At 31.7% G+C, this 22,636-nt stretch overlaps 2 protein-coding genes across 2 annotated transcripts in view; both read left to right on the top strand.

Moving 5' to 3' along the window:
- The first annotated feature begins 4,285 nt into the window (after positions 1-4,285).
- LOC122270186 (uncharacterized) lies at positions 4,286-5,995 on the top strand. The gene is made up of 2 exons (XM_087150507.1): positions 4,286-5,255; positions 5,484-5,995. Exons 1-2 carry the CDS (start codon positions 4,286-4,288, stop codon positions 5,993-5,995), a joined length of 1,482 nt encoding a protein of 493 aa, XP_087006633.1.
- A 46-nt stretch (positions 5,996-6,041) lies between these two features.
- The window catches only part of LOC147803339 (uncharacterized), a 31,262-nt gene continuing 14,667 nt past the window's right edge, over positions 6,042-22,636 (top strand). Inside the window, exons 1-2 of the mRNA XM_087150506.1 lie at positions 6,042-7,053; positions 7,153-8,141. Coding sequence (XP_087006632.1) covers positions 6,042-7,053; positions 7,153-8,141 — 2,001 coding nt within the window. The remainder of the gene's footprint in view (positions 7,054-7,152; positions 8,142-22,636) is intronic.

Genomic DNA, 22,636 nt, shown 5'->3' with positions numbered 1-22,636 from the left:
AAATTTTGTCAAAACTAAAAATATTTCGTTCTTCCATTTTTTGCAAAAACGGGAGTATTGTTTTATGCATTAAACGTTTCTAATAATCACAACGTGGATACCATAAAGGTGGTACAGCTTAACAAATAGAACCGCGAAATAATTTACACCCATGCGAGGAGCGGTATTCGAACCCCGGAACTTCCTGGTACGAGGCAGACCAGTATGCTAATTCATAACTTTATTTTCGATTGTCTAATTATTATTCTAGTTTAGTCATCCTGGATAATTACTGAAAAACTGTTGTTTTTTTAGAAATCAGCAATGCAAATATTAATTAAAATAGTTCGAAAATCTCATGCGAAAGAAACTTGTTCTCTGCTTTTGTCTTTCATATTTGGTAACTTCAATGCTTAAGTCCTTCATTGCTTCATCTGACGTAAATAACGAAATCTTTTTATTCATATTAAAAACATAATAAATCTTTGACTAGCGCTGTTGCGTCCAAGTCGTAGCTGCAACCCTCTTACAACTACAGAACTTCCGAAGTTTCAGAAATTTCAGAATTATGTTTGAATTAAGAGTGTTTTGTCCTCCTCGACACATAAATAATTTAAACAATTATAAAAAAGGCCATAGAGATCAACAGGCATGTTCTTAAAACCTGACAAATGTTTTATAAGATTTATTTGTTTTAAAGATATCAATTTCGATTCAGTAAAAAAATACTTTGCTGCAGTTTTAAATGTTGGAACGTATTTTCCGGTCTTCAATTTTCGATCGTTCGTTCCTTGTAGTTAAACTGGGCGTCCGAGGCCTTACGGCAATTTCGGACTTTAATTTTATCTTTAACCCCTAGGGGACGGGTGATTCATAGAAGCATTCGTACAAAATCGGAACGTAAATAGATAAAAAACGGTAGCTTAAATGTGGCGAATTCTTTGACTGATAGATAAAAAAAAGAAGCATAGCTTGATATAGTTTGACATGATTTTAAAGAAAATCGTAGTTAGCGAGAGTACGTAGTTGATATTTTAAAATGTGTACTAAGTTAAAACATTAATTTACAAAACTTAATTTTATTTAAAAATATTATAATGAAGAGCAAACACACAATATTTATTTTGCAGCATTACATAAACAGATTGAAAGAGAAATTGTTTAGAGTCAAAAATATTCTGATGTTATTAGCAAAGTATTGAAAACATTTTTCTATCTTCTGGCTATTTAAATATTTATTTTAGTTCTTTCTTTGTAGTTTGGTTTTTTTTAGAAAATCAGAGTTCAAAGAAAGAGAACAATCCTCTCACCATCAACGTTATTACTTTGGTAAGATCAAGGTTTACTGTCATAAAGATCAATAATTAACAAAAGAACTTTATAAGCTTTAATAAAAGTCTTATATTTTCTTATTTATTCTGGCATCAGCTTTCTAGTTTATTGGCTTCAGTCTGTTGTATGATTTTGAGGATGTCTAGTTATTTTAAAGGATGACATTTTTCATGGATAATTTTATCCTCAATTTAAAGATATTTAAATCTGATTCATTGTATCGATGATTAATTGTTACTTTTTTTATTCGATTACCTGAAACGCATAATTTACAAAATTGTAAATAAATGAAAGTAATTTTTACTTTTTTCTCTCAAATATTCTTTTCAGACCATAGCGCAATAAATGCAACTGTAATTAATGAAACTGTAAATGATGTAACTGTCATTATTGTAACTGTTATAAATATAAAGTGATCAATAAAACTAATGGATGTTTTAAGGATATTGTTTTTTTTTAAAAATCAAAATGACATACGCATAGGGAAAAGCTGCTTCGTTACCAGTTCAAACATTTTTTAATTGCACAATATAATGCCTTATTACTCTGTCTATAACTTTATATTTAAACGCTGTTGACCTTTTTTGGAGAAAAGTGTGTTCCTAATTAGTTACGTGCCACTGCCCGGTATACCCTACACTGATGTTTTTTTAAAGGTTCAGTGCCATTGCTCAGTACTCCGAACACTGATGTTTCTCCTAATCTACCCTCAGCAGCAAAAAAAATTTGATATCCCCTCACCCGAATCAAGAAAAATTCCACTTAAAGCAATAGAATAGTTTCTACCTTAAGTACAAATATATAGCCTTTTGTTTCAATATTTTTATCTTACTCTTGGCATTTACCAATTCATTAAAGAATGGATAATGCCGCCAATTATTGCGTAAATTGTTTTCAGATTCATCGTGCTTCAATTGCCGATTAGAAAAGTATGAAGAATTATATTTAATATATAAGTTGGTACTTGAATAATTTAAAAGTAGCGGATTTTTGCTTTAAGTTTAAATGATATTTTCAAAGATACAGACCAGTGTATACACACAGATATATATATATATATATATATATATATATATATATATATATATATATATATATATATATATATATATATATACATATATATATATATATATATATATATATATATATATATATATATATATATATATATATATATATATATATATATATATATATATATATATATATATATATGTGTGTGTGAGTGTGTATTTTAACCTATACGTTCTTTATGAACTTATGTATTTAAACAACAAAAAAAAATTAATAAAACAGAGCTATCCTTTCGAAAACAATGCAACAAAAGTGTTATTTTCACGAAAAATTTTCAGAACCAATTAATCCGAGTGAAATTTACTCTCAGGTGAAACAATAAATCAGAAGTCGATGCGTTTATAAAAAATGGAGAAATTGACTAATGAAAAATAACTATCGTAATTGACTTCTGAATTTTGTGTTTTAATTTTAGCCATAAAAAAGTTGTGTATAGTTTTTCTGATACGCACATCTTTAAAGTTCAAATATAAATTTTAATAGAATTGATTTTGTCATAAAATTTTCTGTTCTATTACATTATTTCTGGGAAAATATCTCGCTTTACCCCTAAATGTAGTCAAATTACTGATTCATCAATTTTCTGGATATTATTCGAACAACAATATCTGTGCTCACCTTAAAGTGTATTTTAGTTAATGATTGCTCACTTTTAGTAAATAAAGAATGTTGAGGTTTGAGTTCGAGATTAGTTAGATAGTTTGAGTTTCCTGTGCTGGCAACATCTTATTGTTTTTATATTCCTTTTGATGTAAATAAAAGTTAAGTTTTCAGTTTGTTCTACGTGACTTTCAGTCTGATTTGCTCTCAACAAAATCCAACATTTGGTGCCGAAATAATTCGGTAAGTCATACTGAACCTTTTATAATTACTTTCGTCAAAAATCTGAATTGGAATGGCTACCGGTAGTGAAAAACTTGTAATATTTAAACGCAAACGAACAACGCTACGTACCGCCATTACGAAACTAACGACGAAATTGAACGATGCTGCTAGTACACAAACTGAAAAAGAATACAACATTGAACGTTTACAAGATAAAATTAAAGAATTAACCTTGGCAGACGATGAAATACATAATTTTTTAAATGATGAAGAATATCAGGAAGACATAATAGAATGCGAAAGATACACAGAAAATGCTCATTTGGCGTTATTTAATTTCAAAAGAACAGCGAATCGGAACACGAATTCAATTTCTGAAACATCGCCAACAGCTGCCAATATAAATAATTTTCCAGCTTCGCCTTCAAATGTTACAGTAAAGTTGCCTACAATAAAAATAAACACGTTTTACGGCGAAATTGAAGAATTCCATAGTTTTTGGGAGCGTTTTGAAAACTGTATCGACAAAAAAGAAAGTTTATCGCTGATTGACAAGCATGTTTTTTTGCGGGGATATTTAGATGGAGAAGCAAAACGAATAGTTGATGGAATTAATATAACTGCAGAAACATATGCAACAACAAAGAATATTTTGAAATCAAAATATGGCGATAAAGATAAAATAATACAGGCTCATCTCGATTATTTAGAAAACCTAAAACCTGTCAAAAATCACTCTCCAGCAGCAATAAATGAGTTATATATTGATTGTAATCGAAGAATACAGGCTTTAGATGCTTTAGGAGAAAAAACTCAATCATACGGAAGAATTTTGGCTCCTAAAATACTTCGTGCTTTTCCTCATGAAATTTGTCGTAATTGGATTGTACATGCCAAACGTGAAAATTTTGGTGAAAGCGATATTTCAAAATTAATGAAATTTTTATCAGAAGAGGTCGAGGGATCAATTACTGCAAGTAATATTAAAGGTTCACTTGTTCCAGACTATCCTATTAAATCCTCCTTAGAAAATTTTAACGTGAATTCTAAATCAGTTACCAAAAGTAAAATAATGTCACCCTTTTGTCCTTTCTGTGAAACCGTCGGACATTGGCCTCAACAGTGCAATGTTGTAACGGACATAGACGCGCGCATACAGAAATTGAAGACTAGTAATAGATGTTTTTTGTGCACTAACCGAGGACATACCAAAAAAAATTGCCCTCGTAGAGAAAAATTTGTCTGTTCCAAATGCAAGAGAAAACACCATACATCAATATGCAAACCTCTAACCAATGAGCAGCCTGTGGCTACATCTACAAACAAAATTGATGTATCGTCTTCCAATTTCGTTCATTTGCAAACTGCGCGAGTTTTCATAACTGGGCCCACTGGCATTACAAAACTGACACGTTGTCTTTTGGATGGTGGAAGTCAATCTAGTTTCGTTTCTTCTAATCTTGTGGATACTTTAAAACTTCCAGTCATTTCAACCAGACATTTGGACATTCAAGCCTTTGAATCCCCAGCTAATGTTGGCTACATGCGAAGACAAGTCAAATTTCAGTTATCAAGTATCTGGGACAAATCTAAAGTTAATGTAACTGCATTCGAAAGCTCCAACAAATATGCATCACACCTACCTTCAACAACGGATGTTTCACTCTTTGCTAAAAACAAGCGAATGAAACTTGCTGATCCAGATGATTCATTGTCGAACTTACCAATTGAGATTTTAATCGGTGCAGATTACTACTGGATTGTTATGAATTCTGAAGCTCCAGTCAGGTTGTCGGATTCTCTGGCCTTGGTCCCATCAACTTTTGGTTGGGTACTTAGTGGAACTCGATCACACGCAACAGTTTCCTTCATTTCAACGGTTCATAATGTTGATGTGGATACTTCAACTCAGGAATTAGATAATGTGGTACGAAATTTCTGGAACTTAGAGAGCATTGGTATACAACCAACACAACAAAAAATAAGTCCTCACAACTCTGAACTCTTAACGAACTTTCATCAATCTTTTGAAATCATCGATGGTAGAAGAGTTGTAAAATTGCCTTGGAAACCAGAAGTTCAACTTTCGTCGAACAATTATCAAGTCGCAATTCAACGATTTAAATCTTTAACAAGGAAAATGCATGCAAATTCAGAATTCAAAGAAAAATATATTGAGCACATGCAAGATTACATTGATAAAAAACACGTTGAAGTTGTCTCAGAAACACATAATGAAGAACGTTTATTTTACTTGCCCCATCACGCAGTAAAGAAAATCACAAATGGAGAAACTAAGTGGCGTATAGTTTTTGATGCATCTTCACATTCTCCAGGTCACCCATCTTTGAACGACGCTCTTGAAGTAGGACCAAATCTTCTTCCCGATATCTTAGCCACATTGTTGAGATTTCGACTTTCTAAAATAGCAATCACTAGTGATGGGCGACAAGCATTTCTGCAGGTGATTCTAGCAGAAGAAGACAGAGATGCAACACGATTTATTTGGTACAATACTACATATACTCCTGATGGGAAACTCTGCACTGAAGATAAAATTGTAACCTATCGATTCACACGTCTTCCATTTGGACTCGTCTCTAGTCCATTTTTATTAGCAGCTTCTCTTCGTGAATTGGCTTCAAAACACAAACAAGCATATCCTACAGCAACTAGACACATTGAGAATAACATCTATATGGATGATTTTGTAACGGGAACGTCTACGGAACGTTGCTGCAGTTCTTTACCAAGAACTGCAGCAACTTACATCACTTATTAGCCTACCATTAGACAAATGGACTACAAATTCTAAGATTTTGAAAGATATGTGGAAACAAGAAAACGTCTCTTTTAAGGATATTACGCAAGTCTTGGGTGTTAAATGGGATACTAACAGTGATGTTTTTCAAATTGATGTGCAGACAAAAATTGTTCAAGCATGTAAAGAGCCAGTAACAAAACGCTTACTACTGAAGTTGATGTCAAAGTTTTACGATCCTCTAGGCTTGTTTGCTCCAGTTACAGTAGTTGTGAAGATATTATTTCAAGATACATGGCTTAGTGGTATTCAGTGGGATGAACTATTACCTCCATCTGTAGCACAGCAGTGGCACAAGTGGATAAATGAATTACACTATCTGAATGAAATATGCATCCCAAGATGGATTGGCTTTTCCGAAAATTCCGACGTTACCATACATGTGTTTTGCGACGCTTCGGAACGTGCATATGGTGCTTGCTTGTACGCGCGTCACGCAGATGATATTTCCACAGAGATCCATCTCATTTGCAGTCGAAATAAACTAGTCCCAATCAAAAAGGTCACCCTTCCGAGACTTGAATTGTTAGCTGCACTACTAGGAGCACGCCTACTCCAGTATTTTTGCAGGGAAACGAACATGAATTCCCACACTGCCATACTATGGAGCGATTCTACTGTAGCTTTAAGTTGGATAAAGGGAAATCCCAACCAGTGGAAAACATTTGTCTGCAACAGAACAACAGAAATTCTTCAAAACACTACTTCAGCACAATGGCGCCACTGTCCCGGTACAGATAACCCAGCGGATCATCTTACTCGTGGTACCTTTCCATCACAGTTATCGATTTTAGAATCTTGGTGGCACGGCCCGAAATGGCTAAAACATGATTCAGAAACTTGGCCTATCAAAGTTTTGTCTACACGTACACAACCTTTAGTTGAAGCTGAATCACGAAAAACAAAATTTCAATCCTTCTACGTTGCAACTACAGAACCCATCATAGATATATCTCGTTATAGTTCTTACACGAAACTTCTTCGTGTCACTGCCTGGATTCTACGTTTTATATACAACTGTAAGACTCAGCAACGCATAACTCATGAACTGAATTGTAATGAAATAGAGAAAGCTAAAAACTATTGGATACAAACTGTACAGAATCAATGTTTCTCAGCTGAAATAAATGCCTTAAAAGCGGAAAGTCCTCTGCCGAAAAAATCCAAAATTTCCTGTTTCAATCCCTTTCTCGAAGATAATTATTTACGCCTTGGGGGAAGGCTGCAATTTTCAAACATTTCTTCTGACACTCGACACCCTTTATTGCTCGATGGTAAACACTATTTTGTCCACCTTTTGATCCAGCATACACACATACGACTCCACCACTTAGGTGTGCGTATAATCCTGTCCGAGTTACGTTCAACCTTCTGGATTTTAAGAGGACGTCAAGCTATAAAGCAAGTTATTCACAAATGCCTACCTTACAAGCTGTCCAAAGCGAAATACGGAAAACAAATCGAAGCTCCTTTACCTCCTGAAAGAGTTGTACCTTCTGCTCCATTTACTACCACAGGAATTGATTTTGCTGGACCCGTGAATATTCGATGTTTGAAATCAAGAGACACAGCCTACATAACACTATTTACTTGTGCAACAACACGTGCATTACGCATCGAACTTGTGTCGGATCTTACCACAGACAAATTTCTTTTGGCACTACAACGTTTTGTTGGCCGCAGAGGACTCCCACACACAATCTATACCGACAATGCTACCACTTTTCATGCAGCAAATAAGGACTTGATTCTGCTATGGCAAGTTCTGTCATCAGCTAAAACTCAGCAATATTATGCCCAAAATGGCATAACTTGGAAATTTATCGCCCCACAAGCGGCTTGGTGGGGAGGCTGGTGGGAACGCCTAATAGGAGTTGTCAAGTGCAATCAGGACAATATCATTAACGTTCGAATTGGCGATATTGTACTTCTACAAGAAGATGTCCGACCACGTCACATGTGGAAGAAAGCTAGAGTGGTGAACTTGCATGAAGGACGAGATGGAAAAATAAGTTCCTGTGAGCTGAGAGTTAATGGTCACAATATAACCCGTCCGGTAGCTCTGGTCATCCCCCTCGAGGTCGACCAGGGTGGGGAGGATGTTGAGGTTTGAGTTCGAGATTAGTTAGATAGTTTGAGTTTCCTGTGCTGGCAACATCTTATTGTTTTTATATTCCTTTTGATGTAAATAAAAGTTAAGTTTTCAGTTTGTTCTACGTGACTTTCAGTCTGATTTGCTCTCAACAAAATCCAACACAGAATAACAATAATATGCTACAAAAATAGAAAAAATGTAGAAAATGTTTGATAAACATTAGAATTATGGCAGAGGAAAATATCAAATCTAATCAGAGCCCATGTAAAGGATTTCAATTTATTATCAGTAAATCAGCCCAATATCAAAAGTAAATGCCAATTTTCGAAAGTCTTCGCCAAATAGAGAATCTTAACTATTTTTTACATATTTTTCTCTCCTGTAAAAGATAAAAAAATCTTTCGCCAATAGTTTTGACAAAACACAATTTTAGTCGTCAAATTTGCGATTTAATCGCATTTGGAGAGATGACGAATGCTGCAAAATATTCTTGTCTTGAATTGAGGGCTGGTCACTTGGGCCGGCCCCTATCCCATCCATCTTGTATTTTTCTATTTTGAATTGGTTCTTTGTGGTCACCGGTCTATGTGGTAGCTGTACAAAAGATTCCTATCTCTACAATCAGCTTACACTTTTATTTAAGAAATATTTTTGCTAAATTTCTACGTAGTATAATTCTTGATTGTATAATTTTCCTTAATATTATAGCGATTTTAACGACCGCAAGAATCATAGAAAAAAACACACACACACACATATATATATATATATATATATATATATATATATATATATATATATATACAGATAGCAAAAAAAAACAATAATCTTGTTATGAACATTTTTCTTGTCGACTGAAAATATTTAACGAACTTTGTTTACTAAACCTAATAAGGAAAAGAATGTCAAATATTTTTTCCATTTGTGCTTTACGCCCTTTTAAAAAGAACCATTTCTTTTATCAAAGCAGAAAAAAACTGGTTAAACGTTTGTTTCATTTATAATAATAGAAACATTTATATTTGTATCTGAAACAAAAGGGTCATTAATTTCTAACGCTTAAGTGGTAGGTTACTGAGATAAATATTCACTTGATCCAAACAAGTATGTACTACCATATTTTTCGATCAACAAACCAATTTTTGTAGCAAGACTTTTAGGGATACACATTAAAATCTTTTTCTAATATAAATAACACTTTAAAGCAATTTTTTTTCCTTCTGTTTCATGAGAATTTTGAGTAAAAATCTTAAATATCACTGATTTCGAAACTGTAATCGGTTTTTCCTTAAAAGTTACAGTTTTTTATAGAATTCAAAATATATATTTAAAATCATGATTTATAAGAACCACTCGATTGAATACTTAGTATCTCCACTTCTCTGCTACGTAGGGAGTAGTAGAAATAAAGCAATAATACATTTCATTTTATGATGCGATATTTTCAAAACAGTAGACGAGTGCATAAATATGCATATAAACTTATACATTTTTTATGAATTCGTGCATTCAAACAAAAAATAAACTTGAATAAGAATATTATTTAAAAGAAAATTGTAGCCTTCCAAATAAAAAAAAAAAACAAATTCCAAATCCCCTCACCCGAATCAAGTAAAATTCATCCTAAAGCAGCTAAACAGTTTTGACCTCAGGTATTATTGAGTTGTCTCTTTGTCACCTCCCTTCAAAGACAAATTTGTTCTATTATTTGTTTTAATTCTCAGCATTTACTAATTTTAAAAAAAGTATAATGCCGCATTTAAAAGAAAGGTTCACGATTTGAAGAATATGCTAACGATTCCATGCAAATTCTAAAATTATCAAAAATTATGTTTAATATATAAGTTGGTAATTAAATAATTTAAAAGTAGCGCATTACACATCACTCACATATATATATTTGAGTATAACTCTTAGTAAACCCTATATTTTATAGAAATATGTTGGGGAAAATGACATTATTAAAATAGTGGTGGTACACGATTTTTTAAACTAAGTAAGCATTTTATTTCGTTAGTTTACTGTAAGTTAGGTTTTTAAGTGTGATTATTACAGATCCAAATTTAAGTCTGTACATTACTAATATATAAAGGTGAATATTCATGCTTTTATTCACTATGATAAAGTAATAAAATTAGAAAAAGTGCATCTTTTTTGTTAACATTGAGCAAATTTTTTCCACAGTTATAATAACTGTTATATATATTTTAAGAGATTTCTTTGAGATATCGCCAAAGCATTTTACGAAATGAAAATAATGCGTGAATCTATCGTGATCACAGTGTTAAGCCAAAATAGTTGCCATAACCAAAATAATTTAGTTACCAATGACAATTCGTGGGTATTCAACCATGCTTTAGTAAGCTTTGCTTTCAACATAAGATTACAGTTACAGATTCTAATAAGATATTGGAATCATGTGTCGAAGAGCTCCCATCATTATAGTGGCGTTCTGAACGATTCGAAATCAAAAGTATTAAATCAAGAATGAAATATTAATTATATTGAATATATAAACAAAATCCTTCTGGAAAAATGTTCGAGAAAACTGCTGATCTGAAAAATTTGCAGATTTTATAATTAGGTTAACACATTCACTCCGAGTGTTGCGCCTGAAAGCGGGACGGAAAAGAGAAAATACTGGTAGAAGAACTATTTCAATATTAGATAATATTCGGGAGGAGTTAACCTATTCTCAACAATATCAATTCACAAGAAGCAATTCAATACAAAAATTAAAACTAAACTCAGCGGATAGACAGCCCTAGAGGGCCAAGGCCTACTGTGCCCATCTCAGTTTTCTTGACCTTGGGCTTTGGGGTGCAGAAGAAGATGTTCCGATCAGGTGGTCAGCCGAACCCCAGTGTTTAGTTCTCAAGCATGCTTGGTACTCATTTATCCACCCACTGAAGGGATGAAACGCTGAGTCAACCTTGCCCGGCCCGAGGATCGAACCAGGGACCTGTGGCACGACAGCGCGAAGCTCAGCCACCGGGCGTTAATCTATATTCGGGAGGAGTTCACCTATTCTCAACAATATCAATTCACAAGAAGCAATTCAATATAAAAATTAAAACTAAACTCAGCGGATAGACAGCCCTAGAGGGCCAAGGCCTACTGTGCCCATCTCAGTTTTCTTGACCTTGGGCTTTGGGGTGCAGAAGAAGATGTTCCGATCAGGTGGTCAGCCGAACCCCAGTGTTTAGTTCCCAAGCATGCTTGGTACTCATTTATCCACCCACTGAAGGGATGAAACGCTGAGTCAACCTTGCCCGGCCCGAGGATCGAACCAGGGACCTGTGGCACGACAGCGCGAAGCTCTGCCACCGGGCGTTAATCTATATTCGGGAGGAGTTAACCTATTCTCAACAATATCAATTCACAAGAAGCAATTCAATATAAAAATTAAAACTAAACTCAGCGGATAGACAGCCCTAGAGGGCCAAGGCCTATTGTGCCCATCTCAGTTTTCTTGACCTTGGGCTTTGGGGTGCAGAAGAAGATGTTCCGATCAGGTGGTCAGCCGAACCCCAGTGTTTAGTTCCCAAGCATGCTTGGTACTCATTTATCCACCCACTGAAGGGATGAAACGCTGAGTCAACCTTGCCCGGCCCGAGGATCGAACCAGGGACCTGTGGCACGACAGCGCGAAGCTCAGCCACCGGGCGTTAATCTATATTCGGGAGGAGTTAATCTATTCTCAACAATAACAATTCACTGTAAGGAAATTTATCACGGCGAAGAAGCAATTCAATATAAAAATTGCATACGTTAAAAACAATTGGTAGTTATGGATTTTTATTATTCCCGGAAAAAAACTAAAAAATGAAATTTATTTGTTACCAGTTTTTACTCCGTTGGACCGCCCGATGAGACAATCTAGCGTGACCCACAGGTGGGTCACCCCGGCGTAAACATGTTAATGTGAGTAATGACCTTTCAAAAAACATAAACTACATATAAAACTCTTTTGTAGAAACGTAACTTTCTTCATGTAACACATAACAACTAACAAAACTTGCGCTTTTAGAAAAAATTTCTGAGCAGAGAGAGTTTTAAATTTCTAATTATTTACATTTAACGAAGACATAGTTTAAATGGTTCGAAGAACTTTGTTTTTAACATTCATCATTGATGGATCATTTTCTTAAAAAGTAAGAGTTAAATAAAGCTCATTTCCTCTACTTACGACATTAACTGGGAAATGGTTTGAGTTAAAATAAGTAAGTAAAGAAGAAGAAGAACGGTAGAACAAGTTAATACTTTTTAAGCGTTTAAATAGCCGGGCCGACCCGAAAATTTTAGCTACACAGAATATTTAAAGCGGTAACCAAATAACAGTTTAAACATAATGTGTTGTTTTTTTTTTTTTGCTCGTAATATGTATAATGTATTTAATTTAAATTAAACGTAACATGTATTTTAAAAGTTTACACTTTAAAAAATGGATGCTCAAATATTACTAAACTTTCTTCGTTTTTGACGAAACCGTTCCTTGATATATTGTTCCGATGAAAAATTTTGTCAAAATTAAAAATATTTCGTTGTTCCATTTTTTACAAAAAAAGAGTATTGTTTTATGTATTAAACGTTTCTAATAATCATAACGTGGGTACCATAAAGGTGGTACAGCTTAAAAAATAGAACCGAGAAATAATTTACACCCATGCGTGGAGCGGTATTCGAACCCCGGAACTTCCTGGTACGAGGCAGACCAGTATGCTTAATTCATCACTTTATTTTCAAATGTCTGATTATTATTCTAGTTTCGTCATCCTAGATAATTACTGAAAAACTGTTGTTTGTTGAGAAATCAGCAATGCAAATATTTATTAAAATAGTTCGAAAATCTCATGCGAACGAAACTTGTTCTCTGCTTTTGTGTTTCATATTTGGTAACTTCAATGCTTAAGTACTTCATTGCTTCATCTGACGTAAATAACGAAATTGTTTTATCCATATTAAAAGCATAATAAACCTTTGACTAGCGCTGTTGCGTCCAAGCCGTAGCTGCAACCCTCTTACAACGACAAAACTTCCGAAGTTTCCGAAAATTTCAGAATTATGTTTGAATTAAGGGTGTTTTGTCCTCCTCGACACATAAATAATTTAAACAATTATATAAAAGGCCATAGAGATTAGCAGGCATGTTCTTAAGGCCTGACAAATGTTTTATAAGATTTATTTGTTTTAAAGATATCAATTTCGATTCACTAAAAAAATACTTTGCTGCAGTTTTAAATGTTGCACGTATTTTCCGGTCTTCAATTTTCGATCGTTCGCTCCTTGTAGTTAAACTGGGCGTCCGAGGCATTACGGCACTTTCGGACTTTAATTTTATCTTGAACCCCTTGGGGACGGGTGATTCATAAAAGCATTCGTACAAAATCAGAACGTAAATAAATAAAAAACGGTAGCTTAAATGTAGCGAATTCTTTGGCTGATAGATAAAAAAAAGAAACATAGCTTGATATAGTTTGACATGATTTTGAAGAAAATCGTAGTTAGCGAGAGTACGTAGTTGATATTTTAAAATGTGTACTAAGTTAAAACATTAATTTACAAAACTGAATTTTATTTAAAAATATTATAATGAAGAGCAAACACACAATATTTATTTTGCAGCATGGCATAAACAAATTGAAAAAGAAATTGTTTAGAATCAAAAATATTTTGATGTTATTAGCAAAGTATTCAAAACATTTCTCTATGTTCTGGCTACTTAAATATTTAGTTTAGTTCCTTCTTTGTAGTTTGGTCCTTTTAAGAAAATCAGAGTTCAAAGAAAAAGAACAATCCTCTCACCATCAATGTTATTACTATGGTAAGGTCAAGATTTACTGTCATTAAGATCAATAATTAACAAAAGAACTTTATAAGCTTATTAAAAGTTTTATATTTTCTTAATAGCTTAGGCATCAGCTTACTAGTTTATTGGCTTCTGTCTGTTGTATGATTTTGAGGATGTATAGTAGCCTTAAAGCATGAAATTTTTTTATGGATAATTTCTTCCTCAATTTAAAGATCTTTAAATTTAAATCATTGTATCTATGCTTGATTGTTATTTTTTTATTCGATTGCCTCAAATGCATAATTTTTAAAATTGCAAATAAATGAAAGTGATTTTAACTTTGACTACTCAAATATCCTTTAAGACCATAATGCAACTGTAAATGATGTAACTCTCATTAATGTAACTGTTATAAAAGTAAAGTGATCAATAAATATGATGTATCTTTTAAGGATATTGTTTGTTTGTTTTTATCCAAAATGACATACGCATAGGGAAAGGCTGCTTCGTTACCAGGCAAAACATTTTTCAATTACACAATATGACGCTGTTGATATTCAAAACATATTTACCTTCTTTGGAGAAAAGTGTGTTACTAATTAGTTACGTGCCACTGTCCTGTATGCGTATTGACAAAACATACCGTAGATTGTAAACGTGGCGATTGCAGGTGGAGTTGGCGATGGATTACGCGTAAATGTGGTGGGAGAACGAAATTACATTAACCTAAGCAGTGTAATTCGATATTTTCTTCTTCTCCTCGACTAGCCATTATGAATAAAAATAACTCATTAATTCCTTTTAGCAGAGAAAATAAAAAAGAAAATAACACCTTTTTATTGTCAGGATCACTTTACAAATACACTGTATTCATATTTTATTAAGCGCTATAATTTATATTTTATAAAACGATCTAGTTTTTTGATAAAACAGATTCAATTTTTTAATTTTTTTTACAAGAATTGTGTTTGCGAAGAAATAAAAATAATTTATTAATGAACCAATCACAAAAAATAACGTAACATTTTAATACTATGTTTTATTGAAACGCTATTTTGAAGAATTAATTCTATTTAACTTTTATTGTAAGAAAACATAACCTGTTTTATTTTAGTGATATTTTCAATGAAATCAATATTCTCTATAAAAGAATAATGTAAGCTTTTTTATAAAGATTATTTTTTTAGAAATTAACAAAGACATATTATTTACTAGAAAAAAAATAGAGTATTCAAAAATTTTATCACGCTTTAAAGTAATAGTTTCTTGTAAACGAATAATCAATATTTTTAAAATAAAGTTTGAAAGCGTTTGTTTCATTACTAGAAGCATTCATTATAAAAAAAATATATATTAAATTACTTTTTTGCATAATTTTATGAAATAACTTTTTTTTGGAATGAGATGAGATTTTAAACTTTGTGAAAAATTGATTCAATTCCTTAATATATATAAAAGTCGGTAAATACTTCATTCATTATGGAGGTCATAGATAACTTGATACCTTTTCAATATAAGAATAATAAAGGTTATACACAGGTTATAATGCAACTATCATACGTAACATAAATTTATAGATTCCTAAATACTGTTATATGAGTTTGGTAATTAAAAATATAATTAAAAAATAACATAATTAAAAAATAATATAATTAAAAAAAATTTCAACCTTCAATTAAAAACTTCCTGTTGTCATATATTAATAATAATTATAATTTTTAGCAACTTTTTTGGGCACAAATTTTTAATTCTCGAACTTAATACTATCCTTTATATGAAAATATCAGAAAATTTTTAAAAGAAAAACTATATTTTAAAATTGAGACATTGGCGACAACAGAGGTTAGATGTATCTGCTGAGTTTAAATAAATTACATGTTATAAAACTCACATTTAAGATTTAGATCAATTTATTATCAGGTCATAGGAGTGTTTCTTAATAAATAAATGTAGTGATTGTTTGATTTACAATTGTAAGGTCCTGGGTGTTTAATGTTAAGTTATACATTTCTTTAGAAATAATATTTGAAATATGCAAAGCAGGGCGGCATTCATTTCAACTTAAAAATCATCAACTTAACTTTCAATAACTATAGATAAATAAAAAACAAAAGTTTGATAAAAACTTTAAAAGAAATACTTTTAGAAAAATTCTTTCTAAATAATATTAAAAAAAACACAATCACTTCGTCTAATGCCCTTACTTCAACCTCCTTCGAGTTATGCTTACTTAATAAATTTAATCTCAACTTTATTTTTCTTTTCACTTTTAAACTGTAAAAGACTTTTTCTCCATTTGTAAATTATGAAAAAAGTTATTAATCTGATTGCGTAAACAGTTAATTTATTAAAATTGAACATTCTCAATTAATTCCTTTTAATAGTCATTTATATTATTAATAATAATTATTTGCACAAAATTATAATAGAGGAAAGTTTGATTAGAAATTTAAAAGTTCTTGCTACAATAATTAGGGAATTTCTATTGACAAAGTCAAGTAATTTTTTTTCCGGAACAAAATGCATTTTTATTTAAAATGGAACGGTACTGACTTAACATTTATACGATAAAACACTCTCTAATCGCTAACACTGATGACAGGAAAAAAATTTCGTTTTTTTTTTCTTTTCCACAAAAAGTTTAGAACTTAAAATGTTGTTCTTTCATTATAAAGCAATAGCATAATATTCTCGTATCATGTAAAACTTGATAACGAAGTTACTTATCTACCGTTTTACAGTTATAAAATGAAATGATTATTGAATTCTACTTGCATTTTAAAATGTCAATGTATCCATCGTTCAATGAATTTTACGATTATTTTTATAAAACTGTGTATAATGAACATTTCAACTAAAAAAATTAGTACAAAATAGCTGCTAATAATTCTCTTAAACATTTATAAATATTATACATTTATAAATTTCAGCTTTTCGCATTATTGCTAAATAACCTCTACGTCGAAAAATATTTAAGGAATTCCATAATCTGAAAATTAAATAAAATTTAAAAAAAATTGTAAATGGTTATCGAGCAGAACCATTAAGTTTAATTAATGAATATAGAATTAGTAACAAAGTCACTGCTGAACAATAATTTTTTTTTAATCTTTTAAGTAAACAAACTTTATTGTAATAATCATTTCATTATTAAGGATTAGAGGTTATTGTTAAATTATTAATTTTAATAAGTGGATGAGTAGGTAAAGAAGTTCACTACTCGAAATACGCGTATACATTTAATGAAAGTTATGAAAATACAGAAGGTAATAATATATAATTTTTTTTATCTTAGTTTTATTACGATCTTCTAAAAAACGCTAATAAACACAATTATGTTAACAAATACAAACGATTATGTCGGAGCTATAACAAAAAAATACGCTTTATATTTCATTTAATGCAGAAGAATCTAATGAAGATCAGCTTATTTGAATCTCTGAAATGTGACACCCATATATAACTTGGTGAATGATAGATACGTGATACCGAAAACAAAACAAAAACATAAGCACACAGCTGTTTGGCGATTTGCGAGACGCTCCTTCAACGCCGATAGATATTTTCGCCAACCCTTTTACAATCTACGGTATGTTTTGTCAATACGCGTCCTGCGTACCCTTCATTGATGTTTTTAAAAGGATCAGTGCCATTGCCCAGTACTCCGAACACTGATGTTTCTCCTAATATATCCCCTCACCCGAATAATTCACCTTAAAGCAATGAAATAGTTTCTACCTTAGGTATAAATAAGTTGCGTTTTGTTCTAATTTTTTTTCTCTTAGCATTTACCAATTTTTTAAAAACAAGGAAAAAGCCGCCAGTAATTTTGATTGTGTCAAAGTAATTGTTATTTTTCTTATTGCAGATTAGAAAATAATGAAGAATTATATTTAATATGTAAGTTGGTAGTTGAATAATTTAAAAGTAGCGCATTTTTGCCTAAAATGATATTATCAAAGAGACAGACAAGTGTATACACGCAGATATATTATTTATTGTGTTTGTGTATTTTAACTAATAAGTTCTTTATGAACTTATGTATATAAACAAAAAAAATAATAATAAAATAGAGTTATCCTTTCGAAAAAAAATCTGTAGCTTTCGGGACAAAACTAATTTTATATATGATTTAGATATAATCAAGCATGAATGCAACAAAAGTGTTATTTTCAAGAAAAAATTTCAAAACCAATTAATCCTAGTGAAATTTACTCTTAGGTGAATCAATAAATCAGAAGTCAATGCGTTTATAAGAAATGGAGAAAATGACTAATAAAAAATAGTTATCGTAATTGACTTTTGAATTTTGTGTTCTAATTTTAGCCATAAAAAAAGTTATGTATAGTTTTTCTGATACGCACATTTTTAAATTTTTTAAACAATTTTTTTTCTCATAAAATTTTCTGTTCTATCACATTATTTCTGGGAAAATATCTCGCTTTAGCCCTAAATGTAGTCAAATTACCGATTTATCAATTTTCTGGATATTATTCGAACAGGAATATCTGTGTTCAACTTTAAAGTGTATTTCAGATAATGATTGAATCACAAAAAAAAAAGAAAGACGGTCGAAAATGTTTGATAAACATTAAAATTATTGCAGAGGAAAATATCATACATAATCAGGACCCGTGCTAAGGATTTCAATTTATTAACCACTAAATTAGCCCAATATCAAAAGTAATTGCCAATTTTCGAAAGTCTTTGCCAAATAGAGAATCTTAACTATTTTTTATACATATTTTTCTCTCCTGTGAAAAAAAAATCTTTCGCCAATAGTTTTGCCAAAATACAATTTTATTCGTCAAATTTACGATTTAATCGCATTTGGAGAGGTGGCGAATGCTTCAAAATATTCTTGTCTTGAATTGAGGTCAGGGCACTTGGGCCGGCCCCTATCCCGTCCATCTTGTACTTTTCTATTTTGAATTGGTTCTTTGTGGTTACCGTTCTATGCGGTAGCTGTACAAAATATTCTTATCTCTACAATTATTTTATACTTTTATTTAAGAGATATTTTTTAGTGATAGCTAAATTTCCACGTAGTATTAATTCTTGATTTTATCATTTTCCTTAAAATTATAGTGATTTTAACGACCACAAGAATCATAGAAAAAAACATGCATATACATATAGCAAAAAAATTATAATAATCTTGTTATGAGCATTTTTCTTAATTTTTTGTCGGCTGAAAATATTTGATTTAACGAACTTTGTTTACTAAACCTAATAAGGAAAAGAATGTCGAATATTTTTTCAATTTGTGATTTACGCCCTTTTAAAAAGAACCATTTCTTTTATTAAAGTAGAAAAAAAGTGGTTAAACATTTGCTTCATTTATAATAAAAGAAGCATATTTATTTGTATCTGAAACAAAAGGGCCATGATTATTAACGCTTGAGTGGTAGGTCACTGAGAGAAATATTCGACAGATCTAAACAAATATGTACTACCATATTTTTCGATATACAAACCAATTTTTGTAGCAAGAATTTAAGGGATTAACATTAAAAAAAATTTCTAATATAAATAACACTTTAAAGTAATTTTTTTTCTTATGTTTCGTGACATTTTTGAACTAATCTTAAATATCACTGATTTCGAAACTGTAATCGGTTTCTCCCTACAAGTTACAGTTTTTTTATGGAATTCAAAATATATATTTATAATCATGATTCTTAAAAACCACTCGATTGAATACTTTGTATCTCCACTTCTCTGCTACGTAGGGAGTAGTAGAAAGAAACCAATAATACATTTCAGTTTACGATGTGATATTTTCAAAACAGAAGACAAGTGCATAAATATGTATATGAGCCTATACATTTTTTTATAAATTCGTGCATTCAAACAAAAAATAAACTTAAATAAAAATATTATTTAACCCTTTCAATACGGCGAAAAATCAGTCCAAGTGCGCCCCATTTCCGGGATCAGTAATTTCTCCTCCAAACGATTATTAGATAAAAGAAACAATTATGCCTAAAAGGTTAAAGGTCTTGGAGACGCATAATTGTCCCCATATCAGCGCACCATCGATAAGAATGATTTCCCAAGCTTCAGTGATGGAACAGCATATGTCCCGCCATAAGCCCAAAGCAACTAAAACCCGGGACAGGGTGTGCCCCGGCCTTATTGACATTTTACTTAAAATTTTAATGATTATTTTAGGCAACGTTTTTTTTTTTTTTTTTTTTTTTTTTTTTTTTTTTTTTTTTTTTACTAACATTTTCATGTACATTTGCGTCAACATTTTTATTTACAAACACTTTTCGAAATTAACAGTTATAAAATAAGAACGGTAAAAAATTGAAAGTAGTGGAGGAACAGCAGTATCTAAAGAGTGGGTTTCTTGAGAGTGTGGTAGGACTGGAAACAGTTCTTGCACAGTGCTACGTTGCAAGAGGTGCACACTATTTTCGAGCGTGCCTCTTTATTCATTTCTGCGCATCATGCACATCTTCTGCGCGTTTATTCCCTCAACTGGGAAATGGTTTCTAACATTGAAAGTCACGCTGTTGATGATGATATAGTTTTGAAGGAAGAGGGCCTTTGCTTATTGACTTCCTTGCTAGCATTTTCAAATGTTTTTTCTTTCCATTTCTATTCTTTCGTTCGTACATTGGGGAATGTAAATGAATAAGCTTTATGCAAATGAATGAGCTCAACTTCATCATCAAACAAATCACTGTGATTGGGGGAAACGATTTAATTGGCGGTCTCCCCTTCAGTGTTTTCAGTTTCAAAAGACTCACTAATATAAGCGAGCTGTCTCAACTTGTTATCAAGGTTAATTCTCTTTCGACTCTTCATCAATGATCAGTAATTTGTAAGGTGCCTGCCCGCGTTAGCAGGCACCAGACCTCTTAATTTATATTATGCCCTAGGGCGACTGGTACTAATGGCATAGGGAAGAAAGATAAATGGAGGAGTTCAAGGCAGTTGGCGGCTCGAAATATCTGCATGGGCAGCTCAAATCATGAAATCGTACATTAAAATTAAAACATATGAATAGTTGAAATAACAGTGAGTTTAAAATATATACAGATAAGTTTTGTACAAGTCTAAAAATTGAAAAGAAATATATACATTATTAACAAGTATTTACAATTTGTAAGCCTCTGTTAATACGACGACCCGGTAATCCACCGCTCGTGCCGGGTTGCTCATGTTACTGGACCTACAGCTTGACCAGATTCGACCCTACAGGGTTGCTCCTTCCCCGGAAGAAGCATACCTGCCAACTTGCACTCTTTCCGAGAATGGGTTTTCAGAGTGGTTGTAAAACAATAAACGAAAAACAATCTGACTCAAAAATATATTTATATTTGGTTCCCGATGAAATTCGCTTGAGCAAGGATTATTATGCTTTGATATATTTATTGTAATTATTTATATGTAGTGGTGGTCAAACTCATTTCTAATTATCATTATAATTCGAAAAGTTGATTGGAATAAGCTGAGTATTGCTACCACTTTAAATATGAAAATAAAATCTTTAGGAAAATCCGGAAGAGTTTTTAGGTATGAAGAAGGAGACTACAAATAAGCCTTCGAATTACTTAGAAATAGTGGTGACTAAAAACCTAATAAATTGGATTTGTTAAAAAAAAAATCACAATTAATTAATTACCACTCGAAAATATTTCTTCGCTGTCCGGAGCAAGTTGTCGCTTACTTGATTAAATCGGGAACGATTGAAATGAGAAATTTATTGACTCAGAACAATGAGAGGGCCTTAAAATCGGTTGGGAGAACTAAGTGGGCGTTATTTTCTGTCCTAGATATTTTTCAGTAACTGGGACATATGTTGTCCCAGCCGTAATATCAGAAATTTACCAAAATGGGACAGCAGACGTCCCGTCTGGTGAGAAAAATTGTAGCTTTCAGATTAAAAAAAACAAATCCCCTCCCCCGAGTCAAGCAAAGTTCATCTTCAAGCAGCTTAATAGTTTTGACCTTAGGTATTATTGAGTTGTCTTTTTGTCACCTCACTTCTAAGACTATTTTGTTCTAATATTTTTATCTATTGTTAGCATTTACCAATTTTTTAAAAAATGGAATGCTGCATTTAAAATTCATAAAAAAGAAATGGAAGATCTGCAATGTACGGCAGATTCTGAAATTATCAAGAATTATGTTTAATATATAAGTTGGTACTTACATAATATATGAGTAGTGCATTTCACATCACACATATACATATATATTTAAGTATAAATATATTTAATTATAATCCCATACCTGCCAACTCTTCTGGATTTTCCGGAAGATTTTATTTTCATATTTAAAGTGGTAGCGATACTCAGGTTATTCCAGTTAACTTTTTGAATTATAATGATAATTATAAATGAGTTTGACCACCACTACATATAAATAATTACAATAAATATATTTAAGCATCATAATCCATGAGCAAGCGAATTACAACAGGATCAAAATATAAATATATTTTTGAATCAGATTGTTTAACAACCACTCTGAGAAATCCATTCTCGGAAAGAGTGAAAGTTGGCAGGTATGCCAATATTTTATAGAAATATGTTGGGGAAAATGACATTATTAAAATAGTGGTGGTACACGAGTTTTTAAACTAAGTAAGCATTTTATTTCGTTGGTTTACTGTAAGTTAGGTTTTTAAGTGTGATTATTACAGTTATATTAATACAACTGAGTATATAAACAAAATCCTTCTAGAAAACTGCAAGAAGTG

The sequence above is a fragment of the Parasteatoda tepidariorum genome, chromosome 9, assembly GCF_982258835.1.
Source record: "Parasteatoda tepidariorum strain Cologne lab strain chromosome 9, Ptep-v5.0, whole genome shotgun sequence".
Lineage (NCBI taxonomy): Eukaryota > Metazoa > Arthropoda > Arachnida > Araneae > Theridiidae > Parasteatoda > Parasteatoda tepidariorum.
This window is presented reverse-complemented; position numbering and strand designations above follow the sequence as displayed.